The sequence below is a fragment of the Lathyrus oleraceus genome, chromosome 2 (genome assembly GCF_024323335.1).
Source record: "Lathyrus oleraceus cultivar Zhongwan6 chromosome 2, CAAS_Psat_ZW6_1.0, whole genome shotgun sequence".
Classification (NCBI taxonomy): Eukaryota; Viridiplantae; Streptophyta; class Magnoliopsida; order Fabales; family Fabaceae; genus Lathyrus; species Lathyrus oleraceus.
Window position 1 is genome coordinate 33182966 of NC_066580.1, and position 21926 is coordinate 33204891.

Below are 21926 nucleotides of genomic sequence, written 5' to 3' on the forward strand. Positions count from 1 at the left end.
TTTAGCAAGAAATTTCACTATTGAAATAACTCTTTTTAAAACATCTTTCCAGTAATCCTTTTCTTTCTCAATTAATCTTTGAGTTGTTTTATCAATAGTTTGAAATTTTTGTAGCCTTTTGCGATACTCATACCAAGTAGTCATATTTTTAACATGTTCCATGCCTAACTCGTGCTCTTTAATTCCTTCACCAACATGTACCCAATCACTATAACCCTCAATTGCTAATTGTCCCCTAACAATCCCATTTTTAAAAAATTTACAACAAAAACAAAATACTCTACCAAGCTCTTTCGAATAAACAAGTCAATCTCTATCACACACCTCTCCATTTGCTAAAGCTCTAGTATACAAATTAGCCGTAAAACGTTTATTCAAACTATCTCTAGGACACTTCAGAATAGAATTATCTCTTTTAGGACCTTTCACAACCAATAAATCAATCAGTTTAGGTTGAAGACGATCTCAATTTCTTGGATCAAATATATCATAATCAACATTATCATCATCATCATCATCATCATCGGCATCATCATCATTATTAACTTCATCAACAATTGGCACACTATCAAGATTATCATTTTCAATGGGCACACTATTAAGATTATCATTTTCAATGGGCGCACTATCAAGATTATCATTTTTAATTGGCACATTATCAAGATTATCATTTTCAATGAGCACACTATCAAGATTATCATTTTCAATGGGCACACTATCAAGATTATCATTTTCAATAGGCACACTATCAAGATTATCATTTTCAATAGGCAAACTATCAATATTATCAACATAACGACTTTCACTTGAAACTTGTGGTTCTTTGATTAAAAATTTATCAAGAGCTCCTACTTGAGATTGAATTAACTCTTCAATTTTTTTCTTTTTCTTACGTTTATCATTTCCACATTCAAATTTTCTATTCTTATGAGGCATCTTAGGAGGCATAATAAGAAAAACCTGAAATTTCTCACAATGTCTTTTGTGTCCGTCGATGATCTACTAATTATCCTGTTGTGAAATTGTGTTCCTAATCAATAACAAAAAAAATCAATTACATTAAATAAAAGAAATTATAAATTAATCATCAAAAAATATTAATAATTAAATCATGGAGAAAAGACTTTAATTAATATTCAATTATATTTTATTATGTTGTGTTCTTCTCTAATATAGTACCATAAAAAATTAATAATTATAAATTAAAAGCAAATTATAAATTAATAGTAAGAAAATAAATTACATTTAATTAAATAAATTATAAATTAATCATACAAAATATCAATACTAATACATACTAATTTTGCTTTGAAAGATTCCAAATTGCAATTTGGTCTTAGGAGAAAAAGTAGGTATAATAATCGTCACCAACACCAACAATATTCTTGTTTTGAATTTTGATATTACTGAGTAGTATATACAGTATACTAGTATCTCATTTCACCCTAAAATTTTATTTATTTATACATTATAATCTTATAAAGAACACAAGTTACTCTCATTTCCACCCTAAAATCTAAAATCAATATTGATACAGGAACTAAAATAGGATTTCACCCTAAAATTTAAAATTAATATAAAATTACTATTTTTTCTACCTTCAAAATCAAATAATCACAATAAAAATAAATAGAAAGTAACTAATTGAATAAACTAACCTGATAAAAGAGAGTATTGAAAAGGAAAAATAAGATTTTTTTTCTAGTTTCAAACAACTCTAACAGACAAAGAGAGAAGAGAATATCGTTTGAGAGGAGAGAGAAGTGAGAACGTGTGAGAAAGGAGAAAAAAAACCTTTGGTTTTCAAATATCCTATTTTTCAGCATTTAATATTTTATTTATTATATGTGATACAAAAATATTTTTATTTATTAATTTTTTTATATTTACTAGTAATAGTTAATTTGAGGCCCCACAAAAAGTGAGGCATTGTACTACTGCACAGCTTGCACAGGAAAAGAACCGGCTATATATATATATATATATATATATATATATATATATATATATATATATATATATATATATATATATATATATATATATATATATATATATATATATATATATATATATATATATATATATATATATATATATATATCTTTTTACAGGGAAAATACCAAAAGACCTCTATATGTTGTTATCTATTTTTTAATTTATTTAATAGCATTAAAAATAATGGTTAAAAGATGTTAAAACCCTCCCTTGCATCTAGGTTTAGTATTATTACTCTTTTGTCCTTTATTTTTTATTTTTTTATAAATAAAATATTTAGATTTGGCTCATAAGCCCATTTGAATATTTTATAACTATAGATAGTTTTAGGTTTAAATGTGAATTAATTATTTTTTATTATTATAAATAATTTAAAAGAGATGGTGCATTAGTGTAAATTAATTTTACATTTCAATCAATGACAATTATATATTTCATCAAGTCGGCTCATAAATTTTAAATTATGTATATAATTTGACACTTTAAAATATTTTGATTTTATATATATATATATATATATATATATATATATATATATATATATATATATATATATATATATATATATATATATATATATATATATATATATATATATATATATATATATATATATATATATATATATATATAAAAATATTTTTTTAACTTCTATTAAACTCATAATCTAAATAAGTTAAGAATAAAAAGCACTAAGATTTGGGACTCGATTTTTGGTTTAATACATAATATTTACAATATGTGACTATTATGATTTATTTTCAAATCAAATGAATAAAATCAAACATATTCATTTGGAATATTATTTATGAACCAATTGAACAATTGATTATAATTTCTGCTTTTACATGTTAACTATTATATGATTGTTTATTTGTTTTACTAAATGTGCTCGTACAAAATACAAATTGGTTGCAATTTGTTATGAGTTTGATTTTTTTATATCTATATTTTGAGTTAGAATTAACATGAAATTAAATATGATTTTTTACTTTGTTATAGGGGAAAATATTATAATTCTTCTAATTGTTGTTGTTCTTATTATTAGTTTTAGTATAGTTTTCATTCGACACATTTTTCAAAAAGAAATTTTTTTGTTATAGGGTGTTATGCTATCGTGTATCTAAGGACAACTTAACTAACTCGTCATTGGTTTTGTTTGACTTTTCAAAAAATCATTTGGTAAGTATCATATATGTTAGTAGAACACAGTCTGACATTAATTTCGGTGATATTAAATTAAGTTGTTAGTCAGATATATTATGCCCTAGGAAGATATATATCAGAGCCATTAAACTTTTTTAATAAAGAGTCGATAAATAGAATCGGAGTTCTGATATCAATTGAAGGTGAATGAAACACAAAAAAGGGGAATTTGAATTGGGTTTATGGATTTAAAAAATTATGTCATCCAGTATACCATACAACAAAGATAAAGATAAAGATAATAACACAAGTATTTTTATTTTGGTTCGCTGCTAAGGAAGTTACGTCTAGTCCACCCACCTAAGTGATTTTGCGTTCTCAATAAGAACTTAATCAAATAATCAAATTGATTACAATAAACTCAAACACACACAATTTAAGATTTCTTGAGAAATTCTGACTATACCCTAGTCTCTTAAGAAAAATAACTCAAAGAATAATTGTCAATGATTTCTTGATAATTCTAACTACACTTAGTCTCTCAAGGAAATTAACCAAAGGTTAAGATAAACAAGATTTGTGGATACAAGTTTCTTCAAAAAGCAGGTACACAAGTTTAAATCAAATATTACACTTAACAAAAATATTCAAGGAAAATGTTCTAAGTGTATGAGTGTGAGAAATACTTCATTTATTTTTCTACTTCACATATGCTCTTTGAGTGTATGTGTTGATATATATATATATATACATATATATATATATATATATATATATATATATATATATATATATATATATATATATATATATATATATATATATATCAGTTCATCTCTATTCCAATCTTAAAAAGACCTCTTTATGTAGGAATAAATAGATTTGTTGGAGGGTGAAGTTGGAATATCCTCAATGTAATCGTTGTATGAAGGTCACTTCATATTGCAACATTAGAGTGACGCTTGTAGCAAATAATTTGTGAGGATGATGGAACGTGAGAATCTTCTTTTGTACAAAGTACAATACTTTACATAGAAAATATATTTTCTTTTGTACTTCAGTCACATTAATAGTTGTTGACTTTTGGATTTAAATCTTCTAGTCAGAGGCTTCTTATACAAGAAGATGAAGCTTGACTAGAGTTCAAAGTCTGTCTTCATAATTTGGTGAGGCTTCAGAGTCTTTGGAGTAAAGTTCTGAGAATTTTAGATGCTGGTACTCACAACTTTTATCAGAGTCTATCTGGATGGTTTTTGTTCAGAAATGTTGACTTGACAAGACATAGTTGACTTCTTTGTAAAACATGCTTTTAATTTTATCTTTTAGTTCAAACTCTGGACGTCTTCAGAGTCAAAATCTGTTTTCTATTTTCTGTATACTTATCAAAATAGTTAGAGTACAAATTATTATCTATACTTTTTTATCATCAAAATTCAAGGATAGTTGTAGGATCAAATTTGTTCCAACAATCTCCCCCTTTTTGATGATGACAAATTCATATAATTTGATGAGCAATTTTTACTTGGTTAATCGTATTTATAAAACATCAGAGATAGGTTTGTAAGCTCCCCTTGAATTTTATACTTATAAAAGTTTTCTTAGTTTCTTCAGAGTGAGGTTTGTAAGTTCCTCCCGGGTTGAGACTTTAGAAAAAAATTATTGTCCAGCTTGATTTTAGCATTGTTTGGGTTTTATTAGGACTACAAGATATCTCAAAATCATATTTATTTTTCCCCATTTGTCATCAATAAAAAATATTAATAAAAACGAAATAGAATAACTGAAAGTAAATGCAAAACAAAGAGTAAAAACAAGAGAAAAGTAAAACAAATTGATAATAAGAAAAAATATAAAAGAAGGTAAAAAAACAAGAAGACGGGAATAAAAGAAAATAGGGAAAGGAGAAACTAGAGAAGAGAGGGTTCAACACTAGAGTTGTCTCAAGCTATTTCGAGCTTCAGACTCCAATGACTATCTAGGGCCTCAGTTAACCCAGCTTTCTGCATGTTCTCAACAATTCCTTCTTGTAGGAAAAAATTCATAAGGAACTCTTTCAACAGTAATGAGAAAAAATATTTCCTCGTGAGAGGCAATAATCTTTTTATACAAAAAGTTGAAGATAGTGAGGGGAAGGTTGATCTTAGTTCTCGACAAGATGAAGAAGATAAGATGCTTGTCATCACAAGGAGTGTTCCCAAAGAATCTTTATATGGCTGAATAGTTGACAATAATAGTTGATGCAAGATTTTTGCCTTGAGAAGAAGAGAGGGGTCATTTGCCAGATTATGATTGGTGGCAAGGATCTTGTCTGGAGTGACTTCAAGGAAGGGACTTGTTCTTAGGTACATGTCCATATGAACCCCGGTTTCCTTGCATAAGATTGCCTTAACAATTAGAGGAAGAGTTAGAGTGATGGGAATTCCAAAAACATTAGACTTAATGCATGAAATAGCTTGTCTAAGCTGCAAGAGGGATACATTTATCCAAAATTCTCTTATGAGAATGGGATAGATTGGTCCATTTAGCATGTTGAAGTAATTCTCCCATTTTTGGGAACAAACGTGACTGAGAAGATCAAGACCATGATTCTTGAATTCATTGAAGTCAACAAATTTTTCAGAAGCTATGGTAAGAGGACAGGAAACTCCACATACTAAAGACATTTTGAGATTTTGAAAGAAGTAAGGAAGATAAAAAAAAATTAGAAAGAGATTAACAAATGCAATATAAGATTAAAATAAAAGAGCTAAGGAGGAGTTTAAATAGAGAGGGAAAACGGAGTTAAAATGTTTTAGGAGGGAGTAGATAGAAGCTTAAACAAAACAGACTCAACAGTTACTAATGCATACTACATTAATAACATTTAAACCAAGACACACAACGGGGCACACTTTTCATAAGCTATAATTATAGATAATTGAAAAGACAAAAACTAAAACATTTAAAAATACATTAAATAAAACTATTTTGAAAAGGGAAATAAATGTTTGAAAAACACACGCAATCTGACAATGGGAAGTGAGTGAAAAGATTTTCTCTTGAACCAAGAAATATTATTCCAATGGGTCACATCAACCATTCAAATTACTTTAACGTAGGATAATTGTCTTACTTTAGAGCCATGCATAAATACTTGATTTACCGCCATTAATATCTGGAACTCGGAGTCCATAAGACAGAAAATCGCATAAGGGTTCTAACTTAGGACCTTCTTACCAGAGAACTTTCTAACTTCAAAGGGCCAACTAGTTCAGAGCCAATATATCTCAGAGCCTTATTTTGACTTTCTAGAGTCTAATCATATTAAAAAATATTTTATTTTATTCTGGACAAAGTTCTATATTCATATTTTAACGAATAAAATCAAATTTATTTTCAACAAGGGATTTTATGAAGATATTAGCCCATTGATTGTCTGTATTTATTAATAACACCTTTCTGAACATAATATCTTATAAAACGATGTTTGATTTCAATATGTTTATCTCTGGAGAATAAAATAAGATTCTTTGATAAACAAATTGCATAAGTATTATCTGATCGCGACTTTATGAGTCGATTGGGGTACTAACTGCAAGTGCACAGTTCTATCGCGTAGTTTTAAAAGATATCGATCCCACAAGGACTTATGAATCGATATACCGTATTCTATGGTTACTTCGTAAAGCTAAGGCGGATGATATTTTGATTGTTTCGGGGGAAAAGTTAAAACTAAAACTAGATCTAAATTAAATATCAATTAAGCGGATATCGGTATGTAGTTCGTCGTAATTAGGGAATCAAATCTTCGTTGGTTTCTTGGTTTTAAAATAAATCTTTTCAGTAGATACTATTGATTAAAAATCTTTTCTCAAACTCTCGCTCTGTTGAATAGACTATGACTTTATATTAACGTAGCTGTCACTTATTAGTTAAGTCCAAAATCACTTTTTGAAAACAATAGAATCCATAGAAACTCTTTTTAAGAAAATACTAATCGTTTAAACACCCTCGTCTCAAACTCTCGCTCTGTTGACTTAGATTATATAATTAAATTCAAATGCTTAACTCTCGTCCTCACATTTAACTTTTAAAAATACTTTTTGAAAAAGATTAGAATTTAATTTACTCTAAAAATTGCTTTCGCCCTGATTTAGAATTAATGTCCAATTTACACTGTCCAGTTAAAAACTCAAACTTTCGCTCTATTGATTTTAACTTCTTTAGTCTTTTACTCTCGTACAAAAACCTTGGTATTAAACCTGTAAATTGAGACCATAAAAAGAGTGATTTTAATTTTTAAACGTAATTAAACCAACTTAGTTTTGATTCCTTCATTCCACTTACTTTACATACCGATACCTAAATAAATTAGCCAGACATGCTAAACAGATCAAAACAATCATCATGCTTAAATAAATCCATCTCAGGCAAACAATATAAATAAACAATAATGCAGGGCATATATAAATTCAAACAATAATTAAAGAACCTGAATAATTAATGGCAATCTTGAACACTCCACCACAGACCGGTTGGATTTGTTCTTGAATTCTTCAGTCGGACAGGAAAATAAAAGTGAAGGAATAAAAAAAACCTAGGGTCTAACGTAAGGTTAGATCCGGTAAAAGATACACAGTAGTTTCCAGTGTAGAAACTATTGTGTGAAAAATTAATTAAGTACTGAAAGCTTGACTGAAAAAGAAAATAGAAATTGCAAAGAAAAGTAAAAACTATAAAAAATAATGCTGTAAAGTATGCTTTGCACGGCTGGAATAGAAAGAGCACGAAGAAGAGAGACGGCCGAGCCAGCTGCAGGGTTTGCCAAAAGCCACTATTTATATTGCTCACTTTTTGTAACGGTTTCCAAAAGCTTTCCGTGTAAAAATCCTCACGTTCCAATAGTCAAGCGTAACAATAGGCTTCAACGTGCCTCTGTTGCGCTTCTGAAGCCAAACATATAGGAGAATGGTGTGACGTCCGTCACACCATGTGTTACGCTCGTAACACAAGTAGGCAGGGCGTGACGCTCGTCACACCTTGTGTGGCGCTCGTCACAGGCGCAGCGCCTGTGCTTTTGGGCTGGGCTTTGGCTTGGTGGAATTTGCTTCTTTTCATTTCTTTTTGCACCTCCTTTTCTTCCTTTTTCACTTGTGCTTCAAATAAACTACCTGAGATAAATAGAAAGCAAAATACCAAGTAGCATCGAATAAAATGAAATAAATTGAAGTGAATAATAATATAATTTAATTAAATCGAGTCCTAGAATGTGATATAGTTTCATGTTATCAAACTCCCCCATACTTAGACCTTTGCTTGTCCTCAAGCAAAATACAGTATAGAAATCGTTTAAAAGTTTAGCCAGGTGAAATTTCAAAACACACATCAATTCGTACTAGGTTGCAAGTAGATTTTGTTCAGAAGCAACTTGAGTCTAATCTCGACATCAAGAACTACCATTACCGCATCTGATAACTTTACGTCATGCAAATCAGTTTGAGTCATGCTATTATAACCAGCCTAGTTCTTTTACTCTTATTTCACCCGTTTTCATTCTAGCGAAATCACATTAAGCCCTTTATCGTTTTGCGCTCATAGTGGAGTGACCGGTTGGTGATTCTGATCCCCTTTTTAGCTTGAAGCTCTGGTACATAGGTCGGATAACTTTGTTTTTTCGGTCCATTGCAAATTGTGGGGGATCGGACCGTAGTCCGCCCTACCAAGTTCAGCACCAGATACCTGCTGAACCAACTCATAATGGATCTTTCGTATCATGTTTTCATATGATATACAGCCTTTAGATTAAATGATCTGGTAAGGATCACCTAACTTAGTTAGTGCATTTCCTGATATATATATTTTTTTATTTTGGGAATCATTCACTTATATTCATCGGTCCTCCACGTAGTTTGCTATTAAGATGGTGCTGACTTCTCGTATAAACTACTCGGGGTTACTATAAAGTTAAAAGTCCAGGGACTTGTATAACAGGTACCTTTCTGATCTAACATGTTGAGGTTTGTTTAGAGCGTTGGTATGGTAATAATTTTGTCTTGATTTCACTCAAGTTTGATAAAATAAGCAACCTTTATATTTACTGAGTGTGTTGAATTTTTGTTATGGCTCATGAAAATTTGAGGGAATAGATAATGGAAATTTTCTCACACTAGGGACTTAATTTAGAATAAATATATATTATAATAATATTTTTTTTTTATTAAAAGCAAAGGGAATAACAATGAAAAGGGAAAGATAACATACTTGAAAATGGGAGGTTTAAAGAACAAGGTTTTCCCCCCCACACTTAAATGAAACATTGTCCCCAATGTTTCAGAGAAAACAAAAGAAATACAAAAAGAAAAAGAAGCTAGAGTCAATGTTGCCTTCCGCCGCGTGTTCTTGGACCTGGGGATCTTTGACGTACTTCCAAATCATCAAACCTGCTGAGCAACTGAGCGAACCGCTGATCGATTATTGCATTCCTCGCTTCCTGTTGTTGTTGCATCTGGCGCATCATCTGCATCACTTCGAGATTCTGCGTTTGCATACCATCGATAGCATCCATGATGTCGTCGTTGGTTGCTGGCCTTCTTCGTCGATGACGTCGTGAGGATGGACCAGCTGCATTATCGGAAGGGTTGAGCGGGACTGATTGTTGTGCAGGAACCTGATCACCCTGCTCCATTTCGGCAAACTCGTCTGAAGGCGGGTTTGCTTGTGTAGGCTCGGTGGCTTCGGGAGCATTCAGATCATAGATGTGGCGGTTGGGATTGGTGACATCTGTTAGGGCAATGTTGGGTAGAACAACACTTGGGACTTCCTGGTTGTTCACCATAAGGTAATACCCTCCGCCTACCCTGTTTTTGATTAGGCGGCTGGACCGACAGTAGCTTATATCCATCAATAGGGGTGGGAGAGATTGTAAATTCTGAAGTCGATCCCCAAGATTTAAGCCAAGTGCTATGGTGGTGATTAATCCACCAATTACAAAAGGTTGACGGCCTCTAGCACATAGGGTGCGGATATGATGAAATAGAAAGGAGGCAGCGTTTACCTGTGTATCTGCTGCAAAGACGCAGTGGAGGAAAAATAATTCCTTGGCGTTGACTTTGCTGTTGTTCGGTCGCCCAAAAATAGTGTTTTGCAGGATGCGGATGAAGTATCGGATGGTTGGGTTATGTATATGTGAAGCAAGTAATACATCCCAGTTGTTGGTTTCCACACCGGAAATCAACCATACTATTATTATCTCTAATTAGAACTACCTATGGGACAATTTTTTCTTCCTTGAAAAAGAGTTAATTAAAAAGGAACCGTCACTTCCGATTTTTTGGAACCAGACTTTATCTTTAATTTATACCAGCCGCTCACGTTACACTGGTCGTGTCTTGCGTTAAAGTAGAAAATCCTTTTTTTTTGTAATCACCTCTTTAACTCAGTTGAAAAGTAATTTTGATTGAAAATTTTAACTTAAAAGGGTCTCCGACATATGCTCGGACAACCAAATTCTAAACCTATAAACGCGTCCAAAAATAGTTTCAAAACCTCTTTCTGGTAAAACTAAACTTTCCTAATTAATTAACAAAGTGTTTCCGTTGTTTTTATTAATTAAAAACTAACCAATTTTATCTTAAGTGTCGGACGACTTTTGATCTTACCCGACTTAATCACGATACTATTTTCGTAGTAATCAATCAGATGAATCACAGAAAAATTATATTAAAGTCAAAACAGCCACAAAATCACTTTTACAAAGACAACATATGGAGTACCGTCGAAATGACGGTTTTCACATTCCAGCACTAATGATTTAACTGGACATGGTTTCGGTAAACAATAAAACATGTGATTGAAAAGTAAGATTTGACATATTAAAGTGATACGCGTGCGATTGAGTTTCAACAAGAACTTGCAAATAAATGTAGAGCTTTGAAAATATATTTTTGCACGGAAAGTAACAAGTGGAAAATAAAGTAAAGAAAGTAAAGCGGTGCGGGAAAATAAACAAAGTAGAACGGTGCAAGGAAATAAATCAAAGTAAAGCGATGGGAATAAAGTAAGGAAAGTAAAGTAGTGCAATAAAGTAAATAAAGTAAAGCAGTGTAGAATATATTAAAAACCTGCTCCAATCAGAGACTTGAATCTGGTACAACTGAAATGTAAATGGCAACAAGATTAAATGCTACGACTACGATGCTCCAAACTTAATAACTACAATGCTGTGATAACCCCTCGATGTGACAAATTATCACTTTAACAGTGTGGATATATGGCCTATGCTATAGCTAAGCTTGGATGATTAAAACTGTGAACTTTATGTCCTATTTATACTAGTACTAGACCTAGAGAATCACGTAACTCCTTTAATGTTCCTGTGAGAGAAAAATGGTGGTCATGGGAGTGAATCTCCAACTGTCTTTGACAGAAGCGCCAAAATCAAAAATGGCGACCGCCATGTTCCCAAAATGGATGGACCCAATCTTCGTGACTGTTGGGACGTGGGACACGTCATCTTCATCGTGGCTACCTCTATGGCGAATGCCATGTTGAACTCCATGTGTATATTTTACTCATTTTTCTCCATTTTCCTCCGTTTTGCTTTGTTTCTTAGAGTAAGGCCTTTTCTAGGCTATGTAACTGAAAACAATGAAAAGTACCAGCACAACAGTAGAAATGATAATAAAAGGATAGTAAAACATGTGCAATTCGAGTCAAATGTGTAATGTGTTTTGGTGTTATCAAAATCTCCCACACTTAAACCATTGCTTGTCCTCAAGCAAACATTTATGAGCTTATGAAGAAAAATAGTGATGCTCATGTAAGTATTTTAGGCTAAATACTCTAATTCGCTCAAGGTCATATTGATAGGTACTAAATCGCAAACTATGGGTATCGTAACAACATATTTCGCATTTGCGGTCATAAATCTCCTTCCTATACAAACCAACTCACATCATGTCATTATGCCTAGGCCTAACTTAATCATCCCATTTTTCGTCCTTTTTCATTCAGGCACAATCACATTAAGCTTGTTATCTGTTTACACACGGAAAACGAACTTGTTAGTGACCATGATCCATATTATGTCAATTTTTTTGATGAATATGCAATATTCTTAGAGGTTTCACAGTCGTTAGACTAAATGACCGGGTGAGAGTCACCTAACTTAGAAGGAGAATTCCTTTTTTCTATTTCTTACTTTTCAAGAGTTTTGCCTTTCTTTTTCTTTCTCTTTAACATGGGACCATTCACCTATTTGCATCGGTCCGCTTACTCGATGGTAATTCAGGTTGACTGCTAGGATAAACTACTCAAAGACTTATTTAGGGGTGAGATTTTAGGGCCATGGCATAACAAATATCCAAATCAATCTCTATAATTAGGAGACTTACGGTGTTAAGACGATACTGGTCTTTTTGGGGGCTTTCCCAAATCTCTATAACCTATCCTTAATTTTTCTAATAGCCTAAAACTTCAAATTAAACACCTGTTTTCTTTTTCAATTTTTTTTGTATGGCTCATGAAATGGCCGAATTAATAAACAACAGAAAACCACGCATAAAGACTCGACGACACATGAATTAACACAACAGACAAACTAAACTAGTGAATAAATTCCTAACCAATAATACTAAAACAATAAATCTAGCTAAAAATGATAATAAATAAAAAAATGAAAACAATAAGGTTCCTCTCCCACACTTAAACCGAAAATTATCCCCAATGTTTCGTTAAAAGGTAAAAAAGGAACGGTAGAACCTGGACGATATGCTACTAATGGCCTCCACTGCCCTCTCCTGTCTGGTCCTGATGCCATGGATGACGGCTTCGGCTCTAGTGGCATGAACTTTGGAAAATCTGGAGCTGATGGACTCATGCTGAGAGCGAGGCGTTGGACACCTGTAGACTCTGGAAGTTCCCTACTATAGACGCCTGATCGACAAGGGTTTTCCTTAATCTAGACGGTGTAACAATAGGGTACGAAATTTGACTTAATTGGTCCCCGACAAAGGTGCCAAAAACTTGGTGCGTGTTTTCCGCAAGTATACGGAGCACGTCAGAGTAATATAAAATATTATCGATCCCATAGAGACCAATGTCAATCTATCATTAACTATTGTTACGGTGCGTATCTAAGGCGATATCAAGAATGTTTGGAACAAAAACAGATTGAAAATAATAACGTTTAAATGAATTCAAAGATGTAATACTGGAACGTGGATCACATCAATCCATAGTACTCCTATTATCTCTAATTAGAACTACCTATGGGGCAATGTTTTCTTCCTTTAAAATGAGTTAATTAAAAGGGAACCATCACTTTCAATTTTTTGGAATCAGACTTTATATTTAATCTATACCAGCCGCTCACGCTGCAATGGTCGCGTCTTGCGTTAAAGTAAAAAATCCCTTTTTATGTAATCACCTCTTTAACTCAGTTGAAAAGTAATTTTGATTGAAAACTTTAACTTAAAAGGGTTTCTGGCATATGCTCAGACAACCGGATTCTAAACCTATAAACGCGTCCAAAAATAGTTTCAAAACCTCTTTCTGGTAAAATTAAACTTTCCTAATTAATTAACAAAGTGCTTCCGCTGTTTTTATTAATAAAAAACTAACCAATTTTATCTTAAGTGTCAGACAACTTTCAATCTTACCCGACTTATTCATGGTACTACTTTCGTAGTAATCGATCAGATGAATCACAAAAAAATGTATTAAAGTCAAAACAGCCCCAAAATCACTCTTATAGAGACAACATATGGAGTATCGTCGAGTCGACGATTCTCACATTCTAGCACTAATGATTTAGCTGGACATGATTATGGTAAACAATAAAACATGTGATTAAAAAGTAAGATTTGACATATTAAAGTGATACGTGTGCGATTGAGTTTCAACAAGAACTTGCAAATAAATGTAGAGCTATGTAAATAGATTTTTGCACGGAAAGTAACAAACGGGAAATAAAGTAAAGAAAGTAAAGCGGTCACTACGCCAAAAAGATTTTTTAACAGCGCATCTTAGACAGCGCTTTTAAAAGAAAGCGCTGTCTAAGGTTAAAATAAAAATAAAACACGGAAAATGTTCTAAAAAAATAATGAAAGCGTTGTCTAAGGGGGGGTCTTAGACAGCGCTTTTAGAAAGCGCTGTCTAAGACCCCCCCTTAGACAGCGCTTTTAGAAAGCGCTTTTAAATATAGACCTTAGTCAGCACTTTTGAGAAAGCGCTGTTTAAAGTCTTTCAATTAAAAAAAAAATTAAAACCAAAAGCGCCGTCTAAGGTGGGGGTTTAGAAAGCGCTTTTGGAAAGCACTTCATGCTTCAAAGAAACCCAATAGCGAGGGACACAGCAGAGCTTCCATCTTCATCAAGCCCTAGCAGCTCCGCCAAAACCAGACCCTCTTCTCGCAAACACAAACCCTCCAAAGAAAACGATCCTCCTTCAGATCACAACATCATCGTCCCTTACTCCCCCTCCCATGTCAAATCCAAGAGTCCGTTACCACCAAGACCTCCTTCTTCCAACCCTCTCAAACGCAAACTTGCTCTCGACACCATCGCCGCCGAAAATTCACTCCCGGCAACTACCGATTCCGGCGTTAAGGTTTTTCTCATCCATTTAGGGTTTTTAGATCTTGTTAATTTATTATCCGGTTTCTTATTTTGTATCTGTATGTGTTGTGTAGGTTATTGTGAGGATGAGGCCGTTGCGGAAGGATAAGGACGAAGGAGATCCTATAGTTCAGAAGATTTCTGGTGATTCGTTATCAATTAAAAAATCCATTAAAAAAAAGTGACATCATGAAAATATTTTTTGAAGAGTTGGTACTTTGGAATTTCTATTTCAGCTGGGTGGTATTTGGGTCACAAACTCTCGTATGCTAGCTACGGTCACTGTCTCCTTCTGAGACTTCATTGACTCTTTTTTTATCATATCTTATTTTCTCCATTCTCCTGATTAGTTCCAACTTGTTCCTTACTTCAGCATCCCAAACTACAGGTTCTCTCTCCTATTCATCTTACATTTACGTTAATTTCATTCTACAGGATCGGAAAAGTGGCTTCTGATGGTGGGGTGGTTCACCGGAATAGGCGGCAAAAGTGGTGCCCGGGCGGTGGTGACCGGAAAACAGAGGCCGGAAGGGGTCATGGCAGTGAATCATTTGTGTTAATTTCATTCTTTTTCTTACCTGGTTTAGATTGATGTTATTGAGTAATTATTCATTTTAATCTCACTTTCAGAAGATATTGTAGACATAACATAATAAAGTAACTTGACTATTATTAAGAAGATGGTGAATATAACAAATGTGAGCGAGTATGAAGCAATTGCAAAGGAAAAGTTGCCAAAGATGATTTATGATTACTTTGCGTCAGGGGCAGAGGATGAGTGGACTTTGAAAGAGAATCGGAATGCATTCTCAAGGATTATGTAATCTACTAACTTGTTTTATTTCATTTTCATCTTCTCTTTTGCTGAATCCCTTATTTCAATATCTATGTTTACCAACAACAGGTTCAGGCCACGTATTCTTATCGATGTAAGCAAGATAGATTTGACAACAACTGTCTTAGGCTTCAAAATATCAATGCCTATCATGATTGCTCCTACAGCCGCGCAAAAGATGGCTCACCCTGAAGGTACTCATTTTTCCGTTACATTAAGCTCATTGTTGTATGTACTTTTTGTTAATGCAGAAGAAGCTCTTGATTCTTCATGTGTTTGACATTGAAGTTTATTGTTTTCCTACAATATAGAAATACTTGTAAATTAAAACAAATTATGCATTTTTTGTGTGTAGGAGAATACGCTACTGCTAGAGCAGCATCAGCAGCTGGCACCATCATGGTTTGATTTCAACCATATTTATTAATTCTCTGCTCTAGCAAAAAAAAAGTATAATTGGCCCAGATTTGGAAGGAAATACCTGTATTTTTATATATATTTTGTTACGGAGGGAGTATTTAATATTTGAGATATTCATTTTGATAATTTTGTGACAGACACTATCCTCATGGGCTACTTCCAGCATTGAGGAGATTGTTTCAACCGGACCTGGCATTCGCTTCCTCCAACTCTATGTGAGTATATTCTCTTCATTTCGTCTCTTCTTTATTATATTTTCTATGATGTGTGTGGGTGTCACTTGTCTCCTCCTCAAAACATTTCCAAGCAACTTAGTTTAAACCAGGAATCTGCTTTTGATGTATGATATAATCTTTGCTACATTCAAACAATTACTAACTTGATTATCTAACTTTTCAATTTATTAGTGGTATAATCTAATTTGTTTGTTATTTTCTTTTCCCAGCTGCTTAAAGACCGAAATATGGTTACTCAGCTTGTGAGAAGAGCTAAAAAGGCTGGTTTCAAGGCAATTCTCCTTACTGCAGACTCTCCGGTCATTGGTCGTAGAGAGGCTGACATAAAAAATAGGTTGACAATCATTGCGAAATTTCATTTGAATTGATAAGTCTTATATTTAAAAAATAGTACTAAGATACTGGTGCATGGAACACGCGGAGTTTGTAATCAGATTAAGATAAACACTATTAGAAGTTTGTACTGGAGATTTAAAAAACATATATATTCCTGGTTTGTTTATTGGAGATTTTTACAGATTTATACTGCCATCATATCTGAGAATGAAGAACTTTGAAGTCATGGATCTTGAAAAGTTGTATAAGGTGTGTGATCATTACAGAGATTTTAAATTAGATGATTTTTCTTCTTTTGTTATTGTCATCTTAATGTTGTTACTTTTGCTATAACTATTTGAGAAATTGGATATAACCTTGCAGATTAAAGACAATGGTGGTCTCATCTCTGTGACTAATGGTCTATATGACCAATCACTCACCTGGAAGGTGATACTATGATATATAGATCTTTTACATATATGTGACATTGAATGTGGAAGTCACAATAACTACTATGAAAAAACTTGTAACAGGATGTAAAATGGCTTCAAACAATCACCCCATTGCCCATTTTAGTGAAGGGAGTACTTACGGCTCAAGATGATAAAGCTCAATGTTTGTTCATAAATTTGTGTAATTAATGTGTACATTTGTAGTATATGTTATGACTTGTAAATGTGTACATAAATTTGTATATATTTTGATACATTTAAGGCAAAATTGGTTTGAATTGGTATATATATATATTTGTTAGCCAAAAATTGGTAGAAAAAAGGCCAAAATGGCATATATAAAATGTGATAATTGTCTGTCAAAATCTGGTTGAAAACAGGTAGAAATTCTGGTTTATAAACCTGGAAAAAATGTGGTTTAAAACAAAAGCTTCAAAAAATTTCGTATACCTTAGACAGCGCTTTTGTAAAAAGCGCTGTCTAAGGGGGGGGCTTAGACAGCGCTTTTTGAAAAGCGCTGTCTAAGGTATACCTAAAAAATTTAAAATAAGAGGGTCTTATAAAGCGCTTTTGGCCAAAGCGCTGTCTAAGGGGGGGGGGGGGCTTAGACAACGCTTTTAAGATTTAAAAAAGCGCTGTCTAAACCTTTAGCAGCGGAGGTTTAGACAGCGCTTTAAAGCGCTGTCTAAGGCTAAAAAAAGCGCTGTCTAAGGTCTTGTTTGTTGTAGTGGGTGCGGGAAAATAAATAAGTTAGAGCATGCGAGGAAATAAATTAAAGTAAAGTGATGCGAGTAAACAGTAAAGAAAGTAAAGCAGTGCGATAAAATAAATAAAGTAAAGTAGTGCGATAAAGTAAATAAAGTAAAGTAGTGCAAAATATATTAAAAACCTGCTCCAATCAGAGACTTGAATCTGGTAATCCTGAAATCTGGTAATCCTCAAATCTTAGAAATCAAATACAACTCATCATCATCTTTTGAGTCTTCATCATAAACATTTGATTCTTCCTCCACTTGATAAGCTCTTGTCATCTCAGGCTTGGACTTTAAAGCAACAAATTTACCTCATTTCTGAGGTTCATCTTTCTCGAGTTCAATCTCGTGGCTTCTCAAAGAACTAACAAGTTCTTCAAGAGTGATACTATTAAGATCTTTTTCCAGCTTCAAAGCAGTTACCATAGGCCTCCATTTTTAGGGAGACTTATGATTATCTTTTTGACATGGTCAACTGTAGAGTATCCTTTATCCAAAACTTCCAGTCCTGCAACAAGCATTTGAAATCTTAAGAACATAGTGTCAACGGTTTCATCATCTTCCATTTTGAAATCTTCGTACTTCTGGATTAAGGCTAAAGCCTATGTCTCCTTTAATTTAGCATTCCCCTTATGAGTCATCCTCAGAGAGTCAAATATGGATTTGGAAGAATCTCTATTTGTTATCTTCTCATACTCAGTATAAGAGATATCATTTAGCAATATAGTTTTGGACGTATGATTATTTTTGAAATCCTTCTTCTGTTGATCTGTCATAGCACTTGTTACTATATTATTTCCTTCAACATTAATTGGATGAACGTAGCCATCGATTACAAGATCCCAGAGATCAACATCGTAACCAAAAAAGAAACTTTTGATTCTATCTTTACAAGAATCAAATTTCTCACCATCAAAGATTTGTGTTTTAGCACTGTAGTGATCTCTTTCATTGTTGTTAACAATGTTAGTAGTGACCATTGTTTCTCACACAAACTAGATCAGTACTGAACACGGTGAAGTGTTGATAAATCTTTTATCATAATCAGAACCGGAGCTCTGATGCCAATTAAAGGTGTGAAAAACACAAGAAATTAGGGGTTTGAATTGGGTTTTAAAAACAAAATATTTTTTACCAACTCAAAAACACCACTCAAATGTTAATAACAAAGAGATAAAAATACAAGTATTTTTATCCTGTTTCGCTTGAAACTCAAAGCTACTCCAGTCCACCCACCAAGGTGATTTCGTCTTATACACAAGGACTTAATCCATTGTAATCAACTTATTATAATAATCACAAAGAATAACCTTCTTTGTCTTCTCAAGGATCTGACTATACCCTAGTATCCTTAAGGAATCACAAAGAATAACCTTATTTGTCTTCTCAAGGATCCGAATATATCCTAGTCTCCTTAAGGAAAATCAAACAAACAATTTGAATAATATTTTGTGTTTTACAAGTTGCATACACACAAGAAGATTTTTCATAAATGAATTACGAACACTTAAAGAAAAACCGTGTACAAAATTGATAGCTTTTTACAAAGAAATAGACTTGTCAAATGTTGTAGCGCTTCAGCACTCAACCTTTTGTTCAAGTGTCAAAGTCCCACTTATATAGCATAAGAAAAGAGACCATTTGAGGGAAAAATGGGTATATCAAATAGAATGGATGTCGACTGTTGGATAGGTGAAAGGAGTGATACTACGTACCGTCCTTCGCCCACAAATTCAGTGACAGGTGTGATGAATAATATTGTCCTTACCCACGATATAAGGTACTGGAAATAATATTTAATTTGTACTATGTACTATTTGATCACGTACCCGTTTGGTTTTATCTTTAAGTTCATTGGCTTCTGTTGAAAGATAATGAAGCATGAAATCAAGAAACATACAACTGGATTCAGAAACTTCAGGATCTTCAGTCAGAACCTTGACAATGTCAACAGTCTGGCTTGAGGTCTTCAGTATCTTCAAAATCTTCAGAGTCTTCAGAATCTACAGTCAGAACATTGATAACCTCAACGAATTGGCTTGAGATCTTCAAAATCTTCAGCTTAGTAACAAAACTTCAGAAGCCTGCCATTCTTTAGAAGCTTGACTATCAGAGTCACGTCCAGAAGCAGAAGTGGAGATAACATCACAGCAGCAACCTAACCTCTCTTCAGAAGCTTCTTAGGAGTGAATCAACATATAATAATAAAGAACATGGCAACATCAACTTGATATCTTTCATAACTTCTCATGATTAGCGAATAAGCGAAATTTGGAACACAATGTTCAGAAACTGATGACGTTGCACGTCTTATACTCAAAGTAAGAACTGGCTATTAAAGTTACACAATAACAAACAATTAGGGTACCAAAATTGTTCTCACACAAATACAACTTTGTTATCATCAAAACTCAAGGTATAAATGCAAAACCAAATCTTTTTATAACAATCTCCCCCCTCTTTGATGATGACAAAAACATGTATTTTGATGAACAATTTTGTACGTGGTAATCATGGAAGGATACATCTTTCAGAAGCACAAAGCTCCCCCTGAGATGTATAATCCTAAAAAGATAAAATTAGAATGAAAGAACACTTTCCTGATTAACCTTTTTAAAGTACTAGAATGATCTTCCATCAGAATCTAGTTTATCTTCAGAAGTTGCTTGATCTTATCCAAAGCATTGGTTGTCAAACTCAACATTCTGATAAACTTCAGTTCAGAAGTTTGGTTGAATTCTTTTGAAGAAGCTTTAGAGCCTGGTTCTCTCTCAAATTCTCTTTTTCAGAGCTTGATTACCTTTGAAAAAATATCTTTGAATCTTTGAAAGAGCTTTCAGAAACTAATACCTTTGCCAAGTCTGATTACCATGGAATATTCAATTCTTCAAATCTTGATACCAAGATCAGAGCCTGGTTTTTAATTCCTTGAAGACTTGATGCTTGATTCTGATTCTTGGTTGAGAGATTTCTCAAACAGCAACGTGAAAGTTTCAAACTCAGATAGTAGACCATTTCTTTAGAAACTGGTAACTTACATTCTGATCTTAAAAACTTCAAGAGCTTCTAATGTTTTGAACTTATCCATGCAAAACAATTAACAAACTATTCTTTGAAGTAGTTGTTATCAGAAACATTAATAAATGTGTGAGTTTATATTCAAGAATATAGGTATATATGAAAATCAATTACGACTCTTCCCTTTAAATACGTTTCCCCCCTTTGTCATCAATAAAAAAGACAAAGATAAAATGTAAAGAATATATTTGAAAGAAACAGGATAATATTTTCATTAAAAATGCCAGAAGGAAGAAATGATATAATCATGTTTACAAAGACGAAAATAATTAAAAAATAATAGAAATACAAAAAGTACTCAAATAAACATAAAAAGCACACACATACACACACACTTAGAAAAAAAATAAGAACACACACATGCGAAGAATATTTTGAAAACTAAGGGTTTTGGGGAGTAGGAGGCGGCAACGAAACAACTGAGTAGTCATCCGGTAGATTTAAGGGATCCACCAATGGATCAATATTATCCTCGAGGCGAATTTCCATGTAGTACGCCAAGATTTTCGGCGGATCGATCTCGGTGAATATAAGATAGTTTTCAAATGGGATATTATTACCGCATATTTCTTCCTTGGAGGAGGAGTGTTCTTATCAATGATTGACTGAGGAGAAGACTGAGGAGAAGATTGAGGTTGAGCTTGTTGTTGTTGTTGTTGTTGTTTTTGATCAGCCATTTACGGAAGTTGTAGATGAAGAAGAACAGTTATAGATAGGGTATTTGGAGGTATGAAAGTGTGGGAGTAGTTGTGAGCGTAGTGTGAAAATGTGAGTGAAATGGATTTATATAGAAAATAAGCAATGATGAAAAGCTAAGAAACACACAGTCAAAAGGTGGAAGCGTAAGAGATTTTAACCTAATCCCAATAAATGTGAAACCCAATGTGCCATACCATTATTATGCATATTCATAAAGTGGGACAACTGTCACCACTAAGAACCACACACTACCAAACGCCAAGAAAAATATTTAATGCAACAACTGTTCAGAATCAAGAAGACAAATTGATAAGATTGCTTCTTATCAGAACCTTTCCGATTCATGAAACTTCCCCACTTCAGAAAGGTCATGTCTTAGAATCAACAAATAAATTGTT

General features: G+C 33.1%; 1 protein-coding gene across 1 annotated transcript; it reads left to right on the forward strand.

Moving 5' to 3' along the window:
- Positions 1-15396: 15396 nt before the first annotated feature.
- LOC127121778 (glycolate oxidase) lies at positions 15397-18179 on the forward strand. Its single transcript, XM_051052216.1, has 9 exons — positions 15397-15558; positions 15643-15767; positions 15929-15975; positions 16131-16208; positions 16439-16563; positions 16748-16814; positions 16929-16994; positions 17081-17162; positions 18160-18179. The coding sequence occupies exons 1-9, from the start codon at positions 15419-15421 to the stop codon at positions 18177-18179; spliced, it is 750 nt and encodes a 249-aa protein (XP_050908173.1). The 5' UTR covers positions 15397-15418.
- The last annotated feature ends 3747 nt before the right edge of the window (positions 18180-21926 follow it).